At 40.0% G+C, this 25,443-nt stretch overlaps 1 protein-coding gene across 5 annotated transcripts in view; it reads left to right on the forward strand.

The window, feature by feature from the left end:
• The window catches only part of Ipo11 (importin 11), a 172,376-nt gene extending 152,260 nt beyond the window's left edge, over nt 1-20,116 (forward strand). For all 5 annotated transcript variants that reach the window (XM_038323961.1, XM_038323963.1, XM_038323962.1 and 2 more), the window contains one exon: nt 18,769-20,116. In XM_038323961.1, coding sequence (XP_038179889.1) covers nt 18,769-18,933 — 165 coding nt within the window. In that variant the 3' untranslated portion in view covers nt 18,934-20,116. The remainder of the gene's footprint in view (nt 1-18,768) is intronic.
• Nucleotides 20,117-25,443: the final 5,327 nt, after the last annotated feature.

Raw genomic sequence — 25,443 nt, forward strand, 5'->3', positions numbered from 1 at the left:
AGAAGGACTGTTCTGTTTTGTATTGAGAAAGTTTATCAGTTGCTTTCCTCTGTATCTGACAGAATATCTTGCAGACTCTTCTGTGAAGCAGGAATTTTGAAGAACTGTCCTCCCTTGTTTTAGCAAAGTTCAACAGTCTTTTTTTTTTCTGTGTTTTCTGCCTGTCCAGGCTGCACAGCGCATTGCCAGTAGTCAAAGGCAAAAGCAGTTTCTTTGCCCAGTGGCTAACCTTGCCATAATGAAAGCAAACTCCATAAGGAATTTGTTCAGTGCCCATCATCTCTGAAGTAAATTGGTACTGCCAGGAGCAGATGTGTCTCATTGTCATGAAAAACCTTAGGTTTTTCAAAACCTAAGGTTAATAAAACATTTACATGCCATATTCTGTAGGCCCTTGAAGTGTTTGAAGACTATTCATCTATCTAAATAGATCTCTATCTGATCTAGAGAACATGTCTTAACATATCTACAAGTTTGACTGTTATTAATGACTAACTACTAACCTATGTTTCTTAATTCTCCTAAATAGTTGTAATAAAGCTTTCAAAAACTAGAATTTTACCTTACATTTTAAATGAACTGCATAGGTATAATATCTTAAACAAGAGTCGAGGACATATATACAATATTTGTAACAAAAAATAACCTTAAATTGGTATCAGTATATAAAAATCCCTTTTGTACAAAAGTAGAAACATAAATAACAAAAATAACCTTAATTTGTTTCAGTATACAAAAGTCCTTTAAACAAGTAGAAAGGTTTTATATAGATAGATAGATAGATAGATAGATAGATAGATAGATAGATAGATAGATAGTGTAACCAAATTAAATTTGTATCAGTATACCAAAATATATGCCTATGTAAAATCTGAAATTAATAGTTTTTATCCTATTTTCCTATACCTCCTAAATATACCAAACATCCATGACCCACCAAATAACAAAGCCCCCCACAACCCAGCTCATAAGAATGTGGCTCTAGACTTCTTGTTGAGTGTGGGTGAAGTCATTTTTAGGTTCTCTGAGAAAATTTGAGCTAATGACCAAGTCCTGGGAAGACCAGCAGTAACCTCTGTTGATGGATATCATCTGTCAAGTTCAGATGCTCTCCCTGGACCAGACCAGATCCATATCAACCTGGAATGAACCCACAGCCTCCTGTTTCCCATGGAAACAAAAGCAAAACCTCTTTTCCAAAGCATTTTTGATTTCCATTTGACAAATACATCTTTTGACTTTTTTTAAAGTTAAGGCATTCCAAAATACATTGTCTGGTTTATTTCCACCTATTTCAATCCCAGGTCTCTCGGCAGCTGTCCTTTGCTTTTCAGCAATCAAACAATTCAAAATCCATACAATATTATACAAGATCCAGACTCCCTGGGTATTTCTTATCGTTATGTGGCTTTTTTTCTTGTACTTTTACTGTCTCTTAAGACTTTACTCTTATTTTTAATCTATTTATTTCTTTCTATTACTATACCCATTTTCTTTCTTAAACCTACGCACATTGTAAAACACACTGGAACCTGTTTACAGGTTTTTTTTTTCCATCTGGACCTCTTTTACTGTATATTTTTTATCCTTCTTTGATTGTATGAGCAAACTTTAGACTGTTAAACTAGACCTGAGTTCTTCATTCTGCTCTACAGTCCGGCCCCGCCCACTCTTGAGACTGGTTGTGAAAGCCAAACCAAAGCTTGTATGTTAGCAGGAACTAACTGCATTCAATCCCCTAGAGCTCTAGACCACTGATGCTTGCCTACGGCAGACACTTTTTACTTAGTATTTGTTTCTGTTTGGCGTGTAAAGTACTGTTTAAGTTTCCTGCTGTACAGCAGGTTTTCTTGCTTTTTTTTTTTTTTTTTTTTTTGACAGGGTTTCCCTGTAGCTTTGGCACCTATCCTGGAACTAGCTCTTGTAGACCAGGCTGGCCTTGAACTTGTAGAGATCCATCCGGCTCCCTAGTGCTGGAGAGATTAAAGGCATGCACCACTACTGCCTGGCTCTACAGCAGGTTTCTTAAAGGTGCCTTTTTTTTTTTTAAAGCTTTCCCAAGCTCTAGATAGATATTTGAGCCCCATGTTGGTACACCAAAATGTTCTTAGTTATTTTTTTTTTTTTTTAGTCTTTTTACACTTTTGGCTTTTTTTTGGGGGGGGGGAGGACCCACCAACCCAGCTCCCAAATAAATCACTTGAAATCTTTATAAAAGCCTGGCCTTAGCTTGGCTTGTTTCTAGCTAGCTTTCCTCAACTTTAATTATCCCCATCTACCTTGTGCCTCTGGGCTTTTACCTTTCTCTGTTTCTGTATATCTTAACATTCACTATTACTCCATGGCTAGCTATGTAACTGGGTGACTGGCCTCTGATGTATTCCTCTCCTTACTGCCCTTCCCAGATTTCTCCTTCTGTTTATTCTCCCTGCCTGCCAGCCCCACCTGTCCTTTTTCCTGCCTCGCTTTGACTGTTCAGCTCTTTATTAGACCATCATGTGTATTAGACAGGCAAATAATCACAACTTCACAGAGTTAAACAAATGTAGCATTAAAAAGTAACACTCCTTAAAATAATTTTCGACAACAGATAGTAACATACCAGTTTTGCAACTAGAATCTAGATGGGGAAGTCAAGGCACAGAGAAGTTATCATTTGCTAAGGGTCATAGAGTCAGGTAAAGAACAAAGAGTAGCTTTTTTTCTTTTTTAAATATAGTGAGCTATAGGCGGTCTACTTGATTCTTTTAAATGTGTTTATCCTGTTGTCCCAACACCATTTTTTTAAGAGATTGTCTTAGCTTTTGCTCTAGTGTTAGACACTATTAACCACATGGCTGTAGATATGTGAATTTTTTTTTTTTTTTTGGATTTGCTGTTCTATTATGGTCTGCATGTCTTTTTTTTTTTTTTTTATGCCAGTGAATGTTTTGTTTGTTTGCCGGGGACTTGGTGTGCCAGCATAGAATGACCTTAACTCCTGACTGCTCTTTGTCTCAGCCTTGTGTGCCATCAAGCTAACTCACATGCTGTCTTCTTCTTCCCTGCTGCCCTGTCCCCATGACTGTGTAGACAGTTTGAGATCAGATATTGTGATGTTTCCAGCATTGCTCTTTCTACTTGGGGTTTGCTTTGGCTGTTTGGTTTCTTTCTGTTTCGGTATGAGATTATAGATACAAACTGTTCCTCTCAACTTCATGTTCGATCTTGACCAAAACCCTGAACTCTGGCCTTTCTCGTCATTGTAGCTACTTTCTTTCTTCTGGTTAACTTTATTTTGTAGTTTTATATGGAATACTATGTTTTCAGTCACTTTTCTTTTATTCATTTGATGTTTTACTTTTGGGAATAACCCATAGCTTTCTTCCTAGGTAATACCTACCAGATATGTATTGGTCGGGAGTTGTATATATAAACTATTTTCTAAAAGTTCCCCTTTTTCATTTGGTGAGTAGTCAGGCTTGGAAACAACTAGAATAGGAGCTAAACTAAACCGCTTGACAGTTTTAAGACCCAACTTTCCTTCCCATACTGTGTCTCACACTGGCTAACCTGAATGACTTATCTTCGCAGAGCAATGTAGTAGGACTTTTCCCTTGGGACTGTCAGCTCTCTGGTAATGACACGGAGACTTATTACTAATTATGAAAGTTTGACCAACAGCTTAGACTTATTTCTAACTACCTCATATCTTAAATTAACCTGTCTTTTAATCTACATTCTTTATGTGACTCAGTTACTTTACTCTGTACTGCCTATGATGCTTCCTTGAGTCTCCTGAAGTCTCTGCACTTCTTCCCAGCATCTTCTGCCTGGAAATCATGCCTAGCTATTGACCATTCAGCATTTTATTAAATCAGTCAGCGCAGCACATCTTCACAGTGTACAAAAAGATTATTCCATAACATGTCCCCCCATTTGTCTAAATAGAAAGGAAAGCTTTTAAGTCTAATACAGTAAAACTATATACAATAAAAGCAATTATCAGAGTTGCATTTAATAATTAATAAAAAGTATTAATTAATAAAAGTTTTATTTATAGTATCCAGTCCATTTGTATTGTCCAATTTGAAAAAATGTACTGTATTACTTTTTCTATCTGAATTAGAAGTTTTGTCTGTCATCTTCTCTGAAGTAGATTGGTGCTGCCAGAAGCAGACATGTCTCATTGTCATAAAAAGATTTATGTTGTTAAAACATCTTAAGTGTCATAACTGTAGATCTCTGAAGTGTTTGAAGACCACCTATTATCTAAAATATATCTCTATTTGTCCTTGACTACAAGTTTGATTGTTATAAGTGACTACTAACGACTAATAACTAACTACTAATCTTCATTTCTTAATTAACTTAATAGTTTGTAATAATAACTTTCAAGGACTAGGAGTTTGCATTACATAGTTAAATGAGCTGCATAGGTACAATACCTTAAACAAGAGTAGAACGAATATAGTATGTTCTAACAAAAATAACCTTAAATTTATATCAGTATACAAAAATACTTTAAACAAGAGTAGAAAACATATACACTGTAATAAAATAGCCTTAAATTTGTATCAGTATGCAAAAATCCATAGGACGTAAAATATTTAAGACTAGTAGTTGCTTTTTTAGTTTAAAAATAGATTCAGTAATTTATCCTTTAATTCTGTCATCCATGAATCTAATCTTTGCTTAGTTTCCTCTCTGACCATGCCAATAACAACTTGTAACCAACTTTCCTAGATGATGACAAATACCCATAACCCACTGAATGACCAAAAACTGCCCACCCCACCTCTTCGGAATGTGGTTATCATGTTCTCTAGACTGCTTCCTGTTGTCTGGGGGACAGTGGCATCTTGGCATCTTTTGGTGACCTTGAGAAAAGAAATATAATGATCAAGTCTTATCAAGAACGGTCTGTGAGGCTCAGCCATCTCAGCCAGCAGCTTTGAAAAAGCTGTTGGATGTAGAACTCTGAGCAAACGGCATCAGAGGCACTCTGAGAGTCTGGACCAACTGGGCCATCTGTTTTCATTGGTGTCTGGTCCCCTTGCTCTGAAAACACAAACTTTTAAAAGTAGCATGCATATCTGCATTACCACAGGTATGGAATGTGTGGTGTGCACAAGTCACCTAAAGATGATTTTTATTCTATATGCAGGTAAGAGGCATCTGTCAATTTTATGAGTTTGTTTGTACTGAAGAACCAAACTGGATTACAAATCTCTGTCCATGCCATATGATAGGATAACACGTTATAATAAGTTATAAGGACTCTGTAGCCAAAACATTTATCATGTCTCATCTCATCTTGGAGCTGTTCCCATGTAGAGGGATCAGCTTACAGGTCACCTGTCTTGTAGTTGTTTTTGTTTTCCTCCCCCATGTCTGCAGTAAGATACTCAAGAGTATCAAATTTGATCTCTATTAATCTGGAAGGAATCTACAGCCTTTTGTTTCCTGGGGAAATAAAAGCATAACCTCTTCCCCAACATAATACATTTTTTTATTTCAATTTTAAAGTTAAAGTATTTCTAAAGAGTATAGATTGGTTTAGTTCAGCATTCCCTTCCACAATCCAGTGTCTCTCAGAAGCTGTTGTCTGCTCATTAGCATTCAAAGAATTAAAAATTAACATAGCACCATATAAGGTCCAAGTTCCTTGTGTTAAAATATTTTTATTTTTATGTGACTTATTCTGCTTTTTCTTCTCTCTTTGAAAGCTTTATTGTTTTAAACTATTTTTTTATTGCTGTCTATATCCCTTTTCTTTTTTTACTTATGCCTACATACATTGTTAAATACACTAACTGTTTAGAAGTTGTTTTTCCATCTGAACCTGCCTTACTGTGTATCTCTAATTTTTTCTGTCTTCATGAGCAAAACCTTAGACCACCACACAGCAGGCAATGGCCAGGAGAGGCATCTCTGCAGAATGCATGAAGGACTGCAGGATTAGGAAGCCCCGTTTGGCTCCATTTTTGTGTGTTTGGAACCCTTTTTAAGCTTTCTAAGTCTTACATGGATGCCATTTATTTTGTGGTCAGGACATTTTCCTCGGCCGTTGTCAGTTCACCAGTAATGGCAGGGATACTTGTTGTTGATTTTGAAAGTTCGGCTGATAGCTTAGGCTTGTTTCTAACTACCTCTTATAACTTAAATTAACCCTTATTTTTTAATCTACATTCTTTTGCATAGCTCAGTTACCTACTCAGTACTGCCCACGATGCTTCCTCCTGTGTCCTCTTTTTTCTGCCCTTCTTCCCGGCATCCTCTGTGCCTGGAAATCCTGCCTAGCTAGTGACCATTGAACTTTTTGTTAAACCAATCAGAGTGGCACATCTTTACAGTGTACAAAAAGATTATTCCACAACAGAGTTACTCTAGACCTTCCACCTGGAGTGGCCCTTTATCTACTTTCTCTTCCTTCAGCATTCTCATTTGCATCTTCATTACTGTGGAAGTCCATCTGCAGCCCCTTCCACTACCATCAACATCATTTTCTGTGATAGATAGATCTTTTTGGCACACTGTTAACCACCCAGTTCTCTTGGTTTTTATGAGGATTCATTCTGGTGTTATAACTGGCTTTTGACAAATGTATAATGGCATATGTCTTAGTTACTGCCCCATTTCTGTACAGGGACACCATGACCAAAGAAGCATTTAATTGGGGATTTGCTTATAGTTCCAGAGTGGTAATTTGTTATCATCATGGGTAGGAAGCACTGGCAGGCAGGCGGGGTGCTGGAACAGTAGCTGAGATCTCACATCTGATCTGTAAGTGCAGGTGGTGAGTGGGGCACAAAGAGAGAGAGACAGACTGACTAGGTCTGGTGTGGGCTTAGAAACCTCAAAGCCAGTCCCCAGTGACACACCTACCCCAATAAGGACACACCTCCTAGTCCTTCCTAAACAGTTAGTTTCTACTGACTGGGAACCCTTGGGGGCCATTCACATACCAAGAATATTTTCCAAGCCATTCATCTCTTCTCTCTTTTTACTGTCTACATTAGTTTTGCTTTTCTAGACTGTTTTACTTGGACAACATGAAATTACGAAGATTTTTACCATCAGAAAGTTAAAGCTGGTCACAGATTCTGGTGCAGATAAAGGGTATTGGCCCTTGTTTGTTGCCATACTGCTTGGCGTGGAAGGCATCTGGGTCTGCTGCTACTCCAGTCCACTGGATCTCCTTGACTGCTCTAGGGAGATGTCAGTCAACAAAGTTACTGGTGCTTAGAAGTTGAGAGATGTTTTTCTCTGCTCTTAGAGGTTCTTTGGGCCTAACAGAATTAATTTGTCCAGCTACTGGGCCACATGACCAGGACAAAAATAGACAATCTTCTTTTTCTAGCTCCTATATCTTGGAAAATTAAGTCTCAATAACAACTCCTCCTAATTTTTGAAACAGACTCTCATTATGACACCCCAATTGATGTTCAGTCTCAGCTTCCCAATTGCTGGGATACCAAGCATGTGCCACCATAAGCAAGTCCCTTATTCTGCTCTATAGAATATAGCTATATAGAGCTATCTCTTAGCATCTAGCTCTGCATCCCTCATTGAACTCTGGTAGATGTAGCAGGTTTCTCCAGTGCTATTCAACGTGTATGACATATAGCGGGGGGAGGGGGTATTCCCCTGAGTGTGTGAATGAGTGTGGTCTTGTCTGTTTACTTCGTGTCTTTTTTTAATTGTTTTTATTGAGCTATATATTTTTTCTGTTCCCCTTCTACCCTATCCCAGATCCCCATGCTCCCAATGCTCCCACTTTACTCAGAAGATCTTGTCTTTTTTTACTTTCCATATAGATTAGATCCATGTACGGTCTCTCTTAGGGTCCTCTTGTTGTCTAGGTTCTCTGGGATTGTGAGTTGTAGGATGTTTTTTGTTGTTGTTGTTGTGTTTTTTTTAACTTTATGTCTAAAAGCCACTTATGAGTAAGTACATATTGTGTTTCTCGGGTTACCTCATCTCAATATGATGTTTCTCAATTCATCCATTTGCCCACCAAAATTTCAAGATGTCATTGTTTTTATCCCCGCTGGTAGTACTCCCATTGTGTAAATGTACCACATATTCCTTATCCATTTTTTGTTTGAGAGGCATTTAGCTTGTTTCCAGGTTCTTGCTATGACAAATAATGCTGCTATGAACATAGTTGAGCACAATGTTCTTGTGGTTATGAGTGAACCTCTTTGGGTATGTACCCCACAAGTGCTATTGCTGAGTCTTACGATAGGTTGTTTCCTAATTTTCTGAGAAATCACCATACTGTTATCAAAGTGGATGACCAGTTTGCACTTCCACCAGCAATGCAGAAGTGTTCCCTTTACCTCACAACCTCTCCAGCATAAGCTGTCATCAGTGTTTTTTGATCTTGGCCATTCTTACAGGTATAAGATGGATTTATTTGCATTTCTCTGATGACTAAGGATGTTGAACATTTCTTTAGTGTTTTTCAACCATTTTAGATCTCCTCTGTTGAGAGTTCTCTATGTAGGTCTGTACTCCATTTTCTATATTGGATTATTTGTACTTTTGATGACCAATTTCTTGAGTTCTTTTGTAATTTGAAGGTCAGCCCTCTGTCTGATTTGGGGTTGGTGAAGGTCTTTTCCATCTTGTCTTTTTGACCTTGTCCTTTGCTTACATGAGTTTCTCCGTTTCAGGAGGTCCCATTTATTAATTGTTTCTCTCAGTGTCTGTGCTACTGGAGTTATATTTAGGAAGTGGTTTTCCTGTGCCAGTGCATTCAAATGTAACTTCCCACTTTCTCTTCTATGAGGTTTCAGAGTGGTTGGTTTTATGTTGAGGCCTTGATCCATTTGGACTTGAGTTTTTGTGTGTGGCGATAGATATTGATCATTTTCATTCTTCTACATGTTGATATCAGTTATACTGGCGCCATTTGTTGAATATACTTTCTTTAGTCTCCTGATTTTAATAAAATCAATTAATATGGAATCATTTTCAGTAGGTAGTACCTTCTGGAACTGTCAACAATTCTTGTCCATCTATAAGCTTTTATTTCAGCATATGTTGATGTATTTAACTATTACTCTGCCTGCATTTATAGGGATATTAATTTAATGGCAGTTCAGCCATTAAAAACTGCAGAGTTGTCAGTGACATTAAAACGGGACAGAAAGTAATGAATTGAAGTAATCCAACTGAGATATAATAAAGACACAAATTGATAACCAGACACCTTCGAGACAGCAAGTTTTCCTTCAGATGGAGGGTAAAATGTTAATCAAAAAATAGTTTGAGATCGTAGAGGTCAAGATCCCCCACAGCAAGCTAACATAAGGGCAATCATAGATACTGGGAAGGAAAAGGCTATTGAGCATGGCTTGGAGTTTATAGAGCAGTGGCTTCTAACATGTTTTATTTTATTTTCTCTATTTTAGTTGAAAACTTAAACTGATTGCCTGCTGATATCAACATTGTTCTTGATTATTGCAGGCAGTCTTACTGTTACCTCCTATTTAGTTGAATTCTTACTAAAACCTTAATCAGTGCGATCAGATACTGCTGTTCGCTGGGTGGCAGTGTGGTGCTAACTGGATGTAATAAAAACACCCAGAGCTGTGGTGAAAGAATTGGCCCCCACATGGTGAACGTCTCTTTTCACTACACACAGATAACACACCTGGGAACACTGGACCACCTCATAATCTAGCCTTCTTTTGTTCTTTCTGACTCTACCATCCACCACCTTTCTCTGGCTTTTTACTGGAGGAAAAAGTTAATATCCTTGTTGGGGCAGCTGCCCAATCCCTGCGTTCAGGGGCGTGGCTGCCCCAGCGGACTAGGATACCCCTTAAATAGGATCGGGGCGCCGGGAAGAGCCCCGTTTTGCTCTCCCCTGCGTACCCTTCTGTCCGCTGGACCCTAGGTTCTGTAAGTTCCCTTATTTCCCCTTTTATTAAAACTGATTTATTATAAAAGGACTATCTTGGTTATTTCCTAACCCCTCTGACCGCCGGCAGACGGTACATTTGGCGCCCAACGTGGGGCTCGAACCCACGACCCTGAGATTAAGAGTCTCAGCTTACCAACTGAGCTAGTTGGGGAGACGCTTCAGGCAGTCGCCTTGTGAGTCTCATGCTTCTCCTCTCCGAGATGGACGCAGGTTAAGATCTCTCCTGGTAAGCCAACCTCGTGGTGCTATACAGCTTACTAAATATGGGTTAAAGGAAGATGTAGAGAATTAGCCAATAAGAGGCTACAGATAATGGGCCAGGCAGGTGTTTTAAAAAATACAGTTTCCGTTGTAATAATTTTGGGTGTAAAGCCAGCCAGCGGGCCGGGTGGCGGGACGCAGCCCCGCCGCTTCACACTACATATCCTGTTCAAAGTCTTTGCTCTCAATATGAGAACTGTTATCTTAAAGAGATTTTGAAATATAAGTGACATATATTATTAACCTTAAAAACCATAAATAAAATGATTACAGATAAGAAATACTATTTCCCCAAGGAAGTCCTGGAACTAGCTCTTGTAGACCAGGCTGGCCTCGAAGTCAGAGATCCTCCTGCCTCTGCCTCCCGAGTGCTGGGATTAAAGGCGTGTGCCACCACCGCCGGCTACCTTCCCAGTATTTTATTTGCACATATAATTATATGATCTTTTGTATTTTGTTAGGTTAGAAATGCTATATTATATTAACATATACTTAAAAATAATAGAATGTTATATATTAATACATGTTTATATTTGATATAATCATTTCTCTATTCATAAATTAGAAATATTTTATATTTTTAAATAAATATATTAATGTATTTATATATTAAATGTAATATTGTGCTTCTATATTTTATATATATTCTGTTAAGTGTTTGTTGGGTATAAATATACAGATATATTTCCTTGAATATCAATTGAATTTGCATTCATTTCTTTTTAATGCTTGCACATAGTGAAATTCTATTGAATGAATTTCCATCTCACCCCCATACTCTGAGTATTGAGCCCAGGCCTTATATCTATTAGGCAGTTACTCTGCCACTTGAATTACATTCTTGTTCCCCTCATGCATCTTGAGCAGCTATTCTTTAGACAGTTCCTGCAAAAGCTCAAGACCCTGAGTTCTATTCCAAGCACTCACGTAAAAAGCCAGACACGGTAAGCCTCGTTGTAGAGAAATTCCTTAGGGCTTTGCTAGCCAACTTGTGAGCTTCAGGACCAGCCAGGTTAGCCTAAAATTTTTTATGTCTTTTTTCTTTCAGCATCATTTGAATGCAAGAGAGTAGTTGACATTAGTAACCATAGTGATTCAGACTTGGGTGTTTGGCATGCATTATTCTTGAAAGGACAGCCTGTCACCTTAAGGAAAACAATTAAATAACAATCAAGCAAAATTAGAATTTTGGAAATCATATATATTTTTATCCCCTGAGTTTGATAGCTCCTTATTTATTTTCACATGTACCTAACAGTGATATGAAGTTTAGAATATTTTGATAATGAAATATTTTTAGCATTTACATAATTCAGTAGACCTGTATTTTGTAACATGACTAGTATTAAATTCATTGTTTAAAAATCATTCAAGGGTAAAAGATTTATTCAACTGGCAAGATAGATCAATAGATTTTAAAGTAACAGAGAATAGAAAGTTCATAGTATGGCTTGAGATTTCTGTTGTTAACTGACCTTTAAGAAAATACTTGAAGCCGGGCGGTGGTGGCGCACGCCTTTAATCCCAGCACTCGGGAGGCAGAGGCAGGCGGATCTCTGTGAGTTCAAGGCCAGGCCTGGTCACAAGAGCTAGTTCCAGGACAGGCTCAAAAAAAGCCACAGAGAAACTGTCTCGAAAAACCAAAAGAAGAAGAAGAAAAAAAAAGAAAATACTCCTTGTGAGTTTTATAGAATTTTTAAAAATATACCTGTAATGATCTAAAGTGCTTTTAAACGTTCATTCCTTCAGTTACATATTCAACAAGGACTGGTGGCTTGTTTTTGTCTGTTTGTTTTTCCATTAATTTAACCCAGATTGGTAGGACAAGAGATTGAATGCAAAAATAGATGTAAAGATTTATTTTTTCCTATTAGAATGAACATTGCAGGGATTTGTTAACAGCTAAAATAATTCTCCTTGAGTTTTGTAATCCTTTAATAGCTATAGATGCATGTCTTAAATGATTTTGACTTTGATAAACCAAAATTACATTATGTTCAGGAAAATTAGAATGCAGGCTGTCAGAATTCCTTGAAATAACCGGGATTCTTGCCAGGCCTGCGGTGCAGGTCTATAGACCAGCAGCAGACTTAAGGCAGGAACTCTGTGAGCCAAGTCTAGCCTGGGCTGCATGTAAGTTAAATCCTGTCTCAAAACAAAAAGAATCTTAACTTTTGTGTGTTTTAAATTAGTCCTAAACTCAGCTGCTGGGGAAAGGTGGTTGTGGGGCTATGAGAATGACTCGGTAAGCAAATCATTTACATTCAAGCATTGGGACCCCAAGTTTATCTCCAGACCCCATGTGAAAATGCTGGGCATTGTGCCATCCTTTCAACCCCAGTGCTGGGAAGACTGGCAGGAGGGTCTGGGGCTTAAGGGCAAGCTAGTCCAGCATAACTGGTGAGATGCTGACCAGTGAGAGGCCTGTCTTAAAGGAGGTGAACTGTGTTCCTGAGGCTAACACTTGAGGTTGTCCTCCAGCCTCCACATGCACATTCCACATGAGTACCTGCACTTTTTAAGCAGCCTCTCTCTAGTGGTCAAACTCAGGGCTTCCTGCTTTTAAGGCATTCACTTTACCAAGTGAACTGACTCCCCAGTTCCAAAAATGAGGTTTAACTTTCCTCCTACCCTGCTCTTTTTCTTCCTTCTTCTAATAGTCTTGTAGCCAAGGCTGACCTTGAATCTGCAAGTGTAGCCAAGGATAACCGAAATAATGAACTCCTGTGTCTGTGTTCTGGCTGCTAGGATTACATGGATATGAACCATGCCCGATTTTTGTGTGATGCTAGAAATTTGGATACAGAGCATCATGTATGCTGTGCAAGCTACATCCCCAGCCCATTAAACAAAACAAACAGGGAGGGTATCGTCCAGTCTAGACTGGCCTAAATTTGCTGTGTATGCAAGAATGACCTTGAATGATCCTCCTCCCTCCATTTCCCATGTCCTAGGTTTATGTGTAACCCACCACACTCAGCTGTTTACTTTTTGTAAATATTTTAGCTTACATTTTTAAAGCTGTTGTTTTAAGTCTGCTTTGGTTTCTGTCTATTAAAATAAGTACACAGCTTGTAAATTATGGGAAATCATTTTGAGTTCTCCAACAAACAAGCTAAATAGTCATGGAACTAGAGCTCCTTTCCAGAGTTGAGTCAGGTCCTCAAGTGCTGCAGTTTTCCACAGTTGTATTACGTCAGCAGATGGTCAGAAAGGAAATTTTCACTCCTCTGATTTCCCTGTCACATTCTGCAGTTTTATAAACTACTGTTTTATTATTTGGAGAAGCACTTGCCTGGCAAGCACACAGTTCTGAGTTCCCATTCTGAGACCTCCATTGTAAAAGCGCTGACTGGCTAATCTTTCTTTCCTTTTATAGATCTTTATCCAGCAAGTTCCTATTCATAGCACCTGGTACCTCTCAGTTCTTTGCCTGATTGATTGCCTTGTAAAAATATATTGATTCAAGAGACTTGAGAGTCTCATGTGATTTGCTAAATGATAGTCATTTCTGGAGCCATTGGAGTAGTAAGGAGCTGTAAGGAGCTGTGTTGCCTGTGAATGCTTCTTGTAATGTTTAAGTTTCTTCATCCCCTTAATAAGCTTATGACAGGCACCAGTGGTATTCTGATGGGTGGGTTGATGTGCACCTTCACTTACATTCAACACTTGGGTGTGTGAAGCAAGAAGATCTTAGTTTAGAGGCCTGTTTGGTCTATACAGTGAGACTCTGGATCAGAAACACGGTCAAGGACATTCTGAGAACCCAGCATTTCGAAGGTAACATATAGGCTACAGATAGAAATCTAACTTTCCTTCAGTGTTTCTCTTCCAGTTGATTGCATTGCCTGGTATCCCTGCGTAGTAGGATCAGTGTACTGTGTGCATCTTTGGTTTTATGCTATATTTTCTTACAGAATTGACAAACATGGTACTAGTTATATTTCTGAGGAATGATTAGGCTCAAAGTATGCCAAATCATCATGCTTAAATACCTAACAGATTTGTTCTCTAATTCAATAACATCAATCCCTATAATACATCTTTGAATATTCCACTTTATTACATAATCATTCTGCTTAAATGGTAAACTGGCAAGAGACAATATCTTCCATTATTAACTAGGTTTGTAAGTTAATTTGCTACAACACTATGAAAGAATGATAAATGGAAACTAAATAATTTATTACTCTTGATTATTTAATTAGTTTATTTTACATGATGAAATTGGTTTTATTTTTAATGTAGAGAGGTGCTATTTCCATCTGACTTTGTTGCTGGAAATTACTGCTAAAATGGGTGATAGTAAACATGTTTTATGTTGAAACAGGAGGAACACAGCCAGCCTGGGCTACAGAATGAACTGTCTCAAAAAACAAAAATACCTTTGCTAAACATAAGGGGACATCTTAAAAGGTAGCATTTTAATAAGGTCCTAAAATATTTCCATATTTCTAACAGCTTTTTTGGTGTGAAATTTATCCCATTTTCTTGCCTTTCCTTGTTATGAAATCTCTTCATTCCCACAGCTTTCTCAATGAACTGATGCTCAGGCTAGCCTGTGATCGACTGTGCTGTATGTGTGTAGCTGAACCCAGAAGATCACATAGGTTCATGGTGATAGAGCTGGATAAACTTAATGACTATATAAAAAAAAATTACACTCCATTCAGGAAAATGTCAGTATTCATGTAATATTACAAAAATAAAGCTTGAAGAAAACCTTTAGTTTCTCAAAGTAGTAGTAATAGGTTATATTGTCTGGCAGCATGCGATTTAAAGGCTGAGCAAACGTTTATCATGTCACATAAGTTTTCAAACCTTTTTTTAAAGGACAGCTTGCACTTTGAGCCAGGTGACCATAAGCAATGAGACATAAGAGCATGTCATTATTTATTTTCAAATGAGAAGGAATGAAAATAAACGAGTTCAAAACTTCAAAATGTGAAACAGAGCGCTAACGTTAGGAGAGTGGAAGGAAGTAAAGCCATCAGTAGAGTAGACACCGCAGTGAGTGCAGTCAAGGGTGAGCAGCGTGGCTAGCAACGTAAGATCGTAGGGATGGCTGCTGAGGTGACCCGGCGAGGGCAGAAGTAGAGAACCAACATTACCTCTTGCCCTCTGACCTCCACAGTGAGCCATGGCATGCCCATGGCTTTCCCCTTCCCACAATTTAAAGCGGTGTTCTGAAACCTTAAAAATCTTTGAGATTAAAAAAAAGCACGCGGTTGTTGTGTGACATTAGGTATCGAACTCTCCAGCAGAGACACCCCAGACAACTGGAAACACGCCGCTTCAACATGACTTCTTGAGCTCAGATTGTGGAACATTTGAGGCATGAATGAAGTCACAGAATTCGCATCCTGTTCCAGTTAGAGCTTTGTTGGCAGCCTGCTCTGCACCTCTTTAAGGCATCTTAACATTTGTTTGCTATGTCATGCCTAGGGTTCGTGACTATACTTAGCAAGAAGAACTGTAGAAAGGGATTATTCTGAAAAGGAAGTGTCTGGTCAATCTGTGCAGTATATTTCTCCAACAACAGGTATAGAATTTCCTAATTAACTTTAGAAAGCCATTTTCTTCAAGAACCCACCACCTGATAAACAGAGTAGGCATTCTGACTTTGTCACACCCAGGGGACTCCATGTCCTGCCACAAAGTACTTAGCATCATGTTCATTGCTGGTCTATTTACAATAGTCAGGAAATGGAAATCGTCTAGATGACTGACTGTTAGTGAATGATTATAAAAATGTGGCATACGTACACGATGGGACTCTAGGCCATGAAATAAAATTCACAAGAAAATGAATGGAACTGGAAATTATTCTGTTAAGTAAGGTAAATAGAAATCAGAAAGACAAATATCACGTTCTCCTGTGTGAATCCTAGCTTTTTAAATTATTGTTATTGTATGTGTATGTATAATGTGCATGTGCAGTGTTCACATGCACTCTTGGAAGTTGGCTCTCTCTCCCCACCTTTACTTGGGTTCCAGGAGTCAAACTCAGGTTGCCAGACTTGCATACACTGAGCCATCTCATTAGCCCTGATCTGGCTTTTGATGTGTGGGTGTGGGTGTTTGGGTATAAATCATGAAACGAGAAAGGGAAGCACCAGAGAAGGGAAAGAGGTGTTAAAAAGGGCATGGCAGAGTCAGCAAAGGGCTGAAAGGTGGTCAGTTGGTAAAGGGTAGCAAGCATGGTGATGGGGAGAAAAATCAACAAAAATTGTATGTCAAAATGGTGTAATAAAACTTCTCACTCTGCGTGTGTTTAAAACGTCATATATCTTTATTTACATGAAGATAATAGTTAAGTTCTTTGAAATGCTCTCTCTCATGACTGCAGGCTTTCTTACAACTAGTGTTCACTAGTCGGGGAGACTTTTATGACTGCAGGCTCTATTACAATTGGGGAGTCTTGAGCATAACGTTTAAGCTCAGCTGCTTTTGCTCAGAACTGTCATTTCCATTATGAATATGCGTTATATTTCTGTAAAGTCAATATACTCTATCCCAATAGGTTTTTGTAATTAAAATAATGTTGATCATTGTCATATGTTACTTAAGAAAACAAACATTTAAAGAATGTTTTTAGATTGATTTATTTATGTGTAGAGCGTTTTGCCTGCATGTATGCATGTGTACCACATGCATGCCTAGTGGTGCTAGAATTTCAGGTTAATGTGAGCTGCCATGTTGATTCTTGGAACCAAACCTGGATTTCTGCAAGAGCAGCAAGTGCTCTTAACTGCTGAGCCAGCTCTCCAACCCCCAAATTGCAAATGTTTTCTGTAGCTGGCTTTCTTTGGACTGCCAACCAACTCCCGAATCATGTCACAGAGACTTATTATTAGTTATAAATGCTTGGTCTTGTCTTATATTTGTCCCACTAGCTCTTATAATTTAATTTAATATGTATCTCTTAATCTATCTTGCCTCGGGGAGTTTTTGTTTTTCTTTCAATCTGTACGTCTCCTTTTCCTCCATTTCTGACTGGCTGGCCAGGGCATCGCCTTCTCTTTCTCTCTCATCTCTTCCTCTCCTACTTACTCTCTGTGCTCACCAGCCCTGCCCATCCTCTGCTGCTTTTTATTAGACTGGTCAGATAACATTAGGCAGGCAAGGTGAAACAGCAACACACCTTTACATAATTAAACAAATGTAACACATCCTTGCTTAGTTAAAGTACTATTCCACAGCCGTTTTCAGATGCTCCCCTTCAGCCTCTGTGCCTGCTGTAGAATGACGCGCTTAGCTCAGGAGTGAGGCCTTGGCGTCCTCACTTTTCCTCTCCTGTCTCTCTTGCAGGCAAATGCGTATGGACATCTTTCTTATCTTAGATTTGGTACATAATCTGCTTTGGGAATACGTGGGGCCTGATTTAAATTTCATGGCACCTTTGTCTTTTATCCGTCAGTCATATTTTATCATCTATGTGCACAGCTCAAACAGCTGGAATTCAGCTACATTGGGCAAAGACATTCATGCACTTTATTGAAAGTCATGCAGATGTTCAGGATCACTAATGCTGGAATAAATGTTCAGCTTATACTAATACTGTATTGTTTTGTTATTACAGTTATAAGCCATTTAAATAATATCAGTGCCAACAGTTTTAGTACTAAAAACTTTTTTCTTTTATATTGGTACAAACCGTAGGAAAAACAAACTGATTGTATATATCAGGAGTCAATATTTTTGATGCCCTAGTGATTCTTCTAAAATGGATGGGATAGGTATCCTAAGAAAACAAGGTGAAGTTCTGAGCATAGTGGCCTCCAATACCAGTGTTTGGAGGTAGACGCAGCAGTTCAAGGCCAGCTTCAGCTACATTACCTAGTCTGAGGCTAGCCTTGACTGCCTGAGACCTGTTTTAAACAGAAGAAACTGAAGTATAGAAAAAGGTTACTTACACAGTACACAAAACAGTGTTTGTGGTGGAGTATTTAGCAAGGTTATAGATAAAACTGTTGATACTGTGATTGTGTTTACATGTGTATAATAGGTAAAAAAAAACAATTGGCATCAATTGAGAAATCTCTGCATGTATTCAGAAAGAATTTTGTGATAATATAAAGGCGAAGAAGAGTGATAATGTGCAACTTGTGTGTATATGTCTATCCACTTACAGGCACAGCAGATGCTAATCACATGCTGAATTCCTTTGTTTACTCTAGTGGGGCTGGGGAGGAACAAATTTTGATCTCCTCCCAACCTAAAAACACAGGCACAGATTAAATGGTGGTGTTGTATAAACTTGGGCAAATAGCATCTCCTTACTTCCTTAGGGCATGGCCAGACTGTTGCGCTCTAATCTCTGATTGTCCTAAGGTGATAAAGCAAAACCCACTGGTGGGTTCTCTTCCTCGTAGGATGCTTTTTACTAGAGTCTAGCACTGTAGCTAGACGAGTCCTCGGTTATTGAGGACTGGCACATCAGAGCAACTTACACTCGGAGGACCCCAGAACACTGTCTGCAGGGGGCTTTTAGGAGGCAGCAGTTCTGCTGCCGTGGAGAGGTTACGAGAGCACAGTGAGGCACGTGTACGGTATTTGTCTTCTGACACTGTCTGCTTCTCTGCCCACAGCTAGCCCTGAAGGACCCTGTGCACACAGTGTCACTGCAGCAGTTCCTCTATGAGAAGCTCAAGGCCCAGCAGGAGATCCTGGGGGAGCAAGGCTTCCAGTCCCTTATGGAAACAGTGGACACAGAGATTGTCACCCAGCTGCAGGAGTTTTTGCAAGGATTCTAAGAGCACACGAGCCATGTGGCCGCCATCCCCTTCTGAAATAAGCTGACTAGCCCAACCTGCCATCTGTATGTGAGAGCCTGCTGAGATGAAGTCATTTGTGTAGGAATATAAAGAAACCAAGACCATAGATTTTTACTATAAAATATAAAGAGTAAGTGTAAATCCCAAATATTAAAGTCAGAAAGCTATTCCTCGAAAGAATTTAATTTTATATTTATGAGGGGCCCTGTGTTTACTAGAGGTGCATTTATTGACAGTAGCTGCATTGCTTCCTGTTAGGAGAAGAAACTCGTTGATTACCTTTTAATCATGAGCTCTTAACACTTGAGAAGATGAAGGTGGATGTTCCAGATGTTTTTTTCTGCAACCCAAATTAGTTGAATTTGGTTGCCTTACCCTGTTGTTTTTAAGCTAATGAAAGAAGTCTGAAAACTGAGGATGCTGTGTGGATGAGACAGTTGAGTCTGTGCACCAGGGGTCGTCGTCACCGATGCCCTCTACCCAGAGTACCTTACAATCTGGAGGAGAAATCACATGGTTTTACTTTCATTCTCGTAATCCGATACAGGAATTGGTAAAGGCACTTGTAACTTTACTTTCAGTGCACACATGGAAGGCCCACTGAAGTGACCCTGTCGTACTGTAGTGCCAACTGGGAGACCTCTGGTCATGCTCTGGCCCTGTTCCTTTGCCACATGTGAAGGCCAGTAGCCCTGGGAGCACCAAGAACCAGACAATCCCAAGTCCCCTTTCTGCTGTGACAGTCGTGCTTGACTGTGACAGGCTGCTCAGTGTTTATCCATCTCAGGCTCCTCAGTGCAGGGGTGTGTCAGCACCTCTGTGCCATAGGTGTGCCCCAGAGGACCAGCAGCAATCCCCAGGGTACTAGCACTGACATCACTAGTCTTCCTTCCTGTCCCTGTTACACTGAACGTGTAAGGGAGAGAATTGACGCCTTACTTTGCATTACTTGCCATTGTGAGGAAACTTTAGAGCATCTTTTAAGAAATACTCAAGAGCAAGATTGGAAATGTACTATCTTTCTATAGAGTTTTGGGTACAGTATGTAACTGTGGGAGAACCACTAGCCTTTCTAAGCTATGGAACCCATAATGTCTACGGATATATGATGTTTTCAGCAAAGAAAGAAATATGGTCCAATAAATTTTCCAAAGATACCTCATCTTTGACTCATTTGTCTGTTTTTCTTGCCTCCACAACAAAAACATAAAACAGTTCACTAAAACTTCCCAGTAGATTATAAAGAAGGTTCCTCTTACACTATGGTTCTAGTCTTCCACCCAAAGATGGTACCAGTACTGCAGGTTTCAAATCTTCATTTAAAGACTGAGCGGTTCTTGACAGTGATGTTTCTTTGCCATTGTTTCTCTGTTACAAGATGGACATGAGAATATCTTTCTTTTGCTTAATTATTTTCATTTGAAGCACTCCCAGCCACGCCACCAGAAATCCCTAACACCCCAACCCCAGCCATAGGAAGTGACTGTCTTCTCGTTCTGTACGGAGTGTGTTACAGTGCACACAAAAGGCCGAGCAGCTGCTTCACAAGGCAGCTTAATTTTAAAGCTTCCTGAGAAGAATGTGGTTCACTTTTAAAATTGTGTATTAAAATAGTTTTTATAAAAAGCTCTGAAAAAGTATTCATATAAACCTTGTTTTTCTATTCATAATTAAGGTTTTCTGTAATTATTGGTTTACAAGGTTCTATCCATTGACATATTGTAGCAACATACAGATTTTGATGAAGCAATTCATCCAGTCTTCCTATTGTACTATATATAGCTTTTGAAGGAATGGTCACTTCTATTGCACTAACATACTCCTTTTCAGTTTATTTTACATCCTGGAGACTCTCCCAACCCTCTAACCAACGCCCATGTGACCAGCAGTAACAGCTTCCAAGTTACCCTACAGATTGGTCGTTCTTCCCCCTCTTCTAAGTAATACTAGATAAGCCACATTAGTAAGTGCTAATACACTTTTATGATTCTCTCTTGAAACTTGTTTCATTTTAGGTCCTTATTTTACCCATCTTGTTATCGTCAAGTCATAGTGCCTGCAGTCTTCTGGGGCAGAGCAGGGTACCTACCTTCAGGGTGTTCCACTGTCTAGTAGGAATGCAGAGTGGCAAACATGACCAGAAAATGTGGACTCTAGCGGAAGTGCTTATTTAGAAGCAGCAGGCTAGCGGATGAGGATCAGACACAAAATAAATTGATACTGTCCCAGGCTGGTTGGTAACTGCTAAAGCCAGCTCGTGCACTGCACAATGTATGAGGCTGTTTGGAAAATACTGGCCCTGTACTGGAAGTGAGCAGCCCTTGACTCTGTACTCCCAGTTATTTGAAATTAGTCACATGCAAAAAACCATCAGTTTTTGAAATGCTGTCTCTTTGTAGCCCCACAATTCTCAACTGTGTGAATTAAAACAAAGTTCAACTTCAAAGTGTATACTCCGCTATGATTTTAAAATCTACTCTAATAGAAATGGACAAGTTAATGGAAGCTAATGAAAGTAAAACAAGGGATATGTGAAATAAAGAACAAAGGGGGTCAGCAGGATGGCCCAGTGGGTAAAGGCACTTCCTGCCAAGCCTGGCAACCTAAATTCAGTCTCTGAAACCCACATGGTGGAAGAACTCCAGCAAGTTGTCGGTTAACCTCAATACACATCCTGTGCCCCCTCCCTCCAAATAAATAGAAATACATTGAAAATTTTTTTTATTTCCACCAACTTTAGAAAATAATATACAGAAGCTTTATTTAAAAAAATAATAGCACAGTGAATCCCAGGACACCTTTTATTTAGATTACCAAGTATAAATGTATACATGTATAAACACAGACATGAGTTTTGTGTGTGTGTGTGTGTGTGTGTGTGTGTGTGTGTGTGTAGCTGGAGGTTGATGCTGGGTGGATTTCACAGCCGCTGTCTAATTTTTTGAGGCAGGGTGTCTCACTGACCCTGGAGCTCACTAATTCAGCTACCCTGGCTGACCAGTAAGTTCCAGGGACCTGACTGCCAGTCTCCACACCCCAGTGCTGAGGTTACAAATGTGTGGGACCACACCCGTGTTTACACTGCTGCTGGGGATCCAAACTCAGGTCCTCATGCTTGCATGGCGAATAGTTCACCAACAGAGTCATCTCCTCAGTTCCTGTTCTTGTTTTCTAGATTGGGTCTCCCTGTGCGGTTCAGATTGGCTTTGAACTCAGTCCTTCTGCTTTAACTTCCCAAGTGCTAAATTACAGGCATGCGCCACCATGCCCAATTTAAGAATTTATTTTTGCTCAATCATTTGAAGGTTTTGTGACTGGGTTGGTGCTCCAGTACCACCACTGGAAACCTTGCTTCTTTACAGAAGATGGCTGGCTCAGGCTCTGAATTCTCCATTGCTAGGAGTCCTTGCTAGGGTCACTTTCGTAGAATCCTGAAAACTGATACTGAACTAGGTTTCCACATCACTACCCCACAATTGTCCTCTAATTCTAACCTGCTTCCCCAGTACTCTCTCTATCCCATCCCCACCTCACCCTCCTGTCCTCATTCCCACCCAACCCCAGTCCATCCACAAACTCTGTTCTATTTCCCCTTCCCAGGGAGATTCCCTTGAGCCCTCCTTGTTACATAGTTTGTCTGGATCTGTGGATTGTAGCATGGTTATCTTGTACTTTACAGCTAATGACCACTTATGAGTGAGTACGTACTGTGTTTGGGTCTGGGTTACCTCACTCAGGATGACTTTTTCTAGTCTCATCCATTTGCCAGCAAATTTCATGATGTCATTGTTTTTAACAGCCGAGTAATACTCCATTGTGTAGATATACCACCTTTTCTTTATCCAGTCTTCGGTTGAGGGACATCTAGGTTGTTTCCAGATTCTGGCTACTATGAATAAAGCTCTATGACCATGGTTGAGCAAGTGTCCTTGTGATAGGATGAAGCATCCTTTGGGTGTATGCCCAATAGTGGCGCTGCTGGGTCTTGAGATAGATGGATGGGATTACAGACATGAGACAGCACATACCTTGTGTTTCTGCTGTTAAGGTGTTTTGATACAATAAAACCAGAACTCAACACCCTCCTGGAGATGAAGGCAAATGCTGGCCTCTTTCCAAATGCCCTTTTTGGTACTGATACCTATGGGTATCTTAGTGAGCATCCCGTTTGGGTTGTGTTTAGCAAGCAGGAGCTCACCAGACCTCAGAACACTGTCTTCTATCTCAGTCAGAGAAACAAACAGTGCATTCCTGGCTGGGAAATCAATGAGATAAGGTAGCCATTTCTTTACAAGAGACTGTGAGCCTGGTCTTAGGGTAGTGACAGCTGCTGAAAGAACAGTTTGGAATTACCCTTGGACTAGGTGTAGCTTAGTGGTAAAGTGCTTGTGTCTCATCTGCAAAGCCATGGGTTCTAGCCCAAGCACCACAAAATTTATAGTTTTTTTTCCCCCTGTAGGAAGAAACCGCGCTCTGTTCTAACCATCTCCCAAAGCCCAGGGCTCTGGGTGCCACTAAATATCGGGTTCTGCCCAGTTCCATGCCGCTCATCTGAAGCCGAGTTTCTGCTTTCACTTCTATGGGCCCGAGGGGCTTGTGGTCTGCAGCACTTGGACAAAATTCAGAACTGGGAGCCACTGCTTGCATTTTCTCCTTGAAATCTTTCTTGCCCTAGGAAGCGGAGAGTTACTCATTAGCAGATCCGAAACAAAGAGCTCTCGCTTTTTGCTCCAGGTGTTGCCTGCATTCCACTCCTCTGGGCCTGGTGAAATTTCTTTAGCCAGATAGTCTCTGAAGCAGGGTCTAATCCAGAAGGGAATATATTGATATCTGGTCATCCAGCCCCTTTTTCTTTAACGTGGAGCATCGATTTTTATGCCATTTAATTTCCCAGTGGGGCAAAAATGGAATTGAAAGAAATAACCGCTGGAGTAGCTACGACTGCAGGGAGGTTTAAGGCATCCCCATCTGTCTGCCACCGGGCTGGTCGTTTTCAAGTAGAAAATAAACCTTTGGACTAGAACTGCCGTGGGGGTTTTTTATTGCACGGGTTAGAGCGAGAAAGGCTAGGGAGGAGGTTAGAGGTGATGGGGGTGCTGCAAGTGAGCCATTAGGGGTTTTTCTCCTTAGTTTTCACCTGAAATCATCCACTTTTCATTCCAAAGGGGGCAGGTCATTTCCACAAAGCTCTCAGCCGGCACCGTGGTGTGTTTTTCTCTTTTCATGAATGCTTCAATCTAAGCAATAATCTAGAAGCACAACACTTTTGATTGACAGAGAAATTGTAGTTCAGGAAAGTGTCCACTGAGCCCAGAAATGTATTGACAACTAGTCAGGTGAAGGAACGCTTATTGACAGGAATGCCTATTGACAGGTCTGGAGGCAGTCACTAACCATGAGCTCTGTTGAGTCAAGGAAGGCAGTGTTGGCTTATTTCTTCTTGTGATTGAAAGACACGTGTCTTGTGATGTCTCTGACAGCGGAATCCATACCATGAAATGGCCTTTTCTTTCTTCCTTCGTGTTTGTTACAGCAGGATGCTGCAGGCAGGGTGCTACGGGCAAATGCTGTGGGCAGGATACTGCAGGCAGGATACCCAGAGAGCATGCTGAGCCCGAGAGCACATTGTTTCAGCCTTCATGTTTGTTACAGCAGGGTGCTGTGGGCAGGATGCCAAGATCTAAGCGGTGCCGAGCCAGTGAGCACAGAATGCTTTGTTACATGTGCTAGAAGCTGCTACTGGCAGTGTGCAGTTGGGACATAAAAAAAAAACCGATTTACTGTAATAATTAGGGGTTGATTCCCCCCCCCCCCAATCTCTGTAACACTGACCTGGAACTATCCCTGTAGACAAGGCTGGCCTCGAACTAAGGAGTGCTGGGATTAAAGGTGTGTGCCACCACCACCCAGCCTCGGATTAATTATTTTAAAGTCCGTTTTTTGTTTGTTTGTTTTGTTGAGACCCAGGCTGCCCTCAAACTTGTACATAGCCTGTGCTTGAGTCTCTGATCCTTCTGCCACCAGAAGTGTTGGGGTTATAGGTGTTTATCACCATGCCCAGTCTATGTGTGCTGGGAAAGAACCTAGGGGTTTGTGCAGCTAGGAAACCAACAGTTCAGCCCTGAGTGTTCTTTTGTTTGCCTTATGGTATGCCTTGTAATTTTTATTTCATTTTGTATACTTGGTTTGTTGTTGTTGTTTGGTTGGTTGGTTGATTGGATTTGGGATATTTTGCTGTTTTAATTTTTTCAGCCCCAAATCTGTCCCATCTCACTGTTACCCAGTCTACCTTCTCCCTTCCCCACAATCTCTTTGTCACATTCAAAGATACTTCCCACTTTCTCTTCTATAAGCTTCAATGTAACTGGATTTATGGTGAGGTCTTTGATCCACTTGGACGTGAGTTTTGTGCAGGGTGATAGATATGGATTTATTTGCACAGGAGACTACTTTCTGAATATAACACCAGTAGTAGATAACACTGAGGTT

This window comes from Arvicola amphibius, chromosome 3 (assembly GCF_903992535.2).
Source record: "Arvicola amphibius chromosome 3, mArvAmp1.2, whole genome shotgun sequence".
Taxonomy (NCBI): domain Eukaryota; kingdom Metazoa; phylum Chordata; class Mammalia; order Rodentia; family Cricetidae; genus Arvicola; species Arvicola amphibius.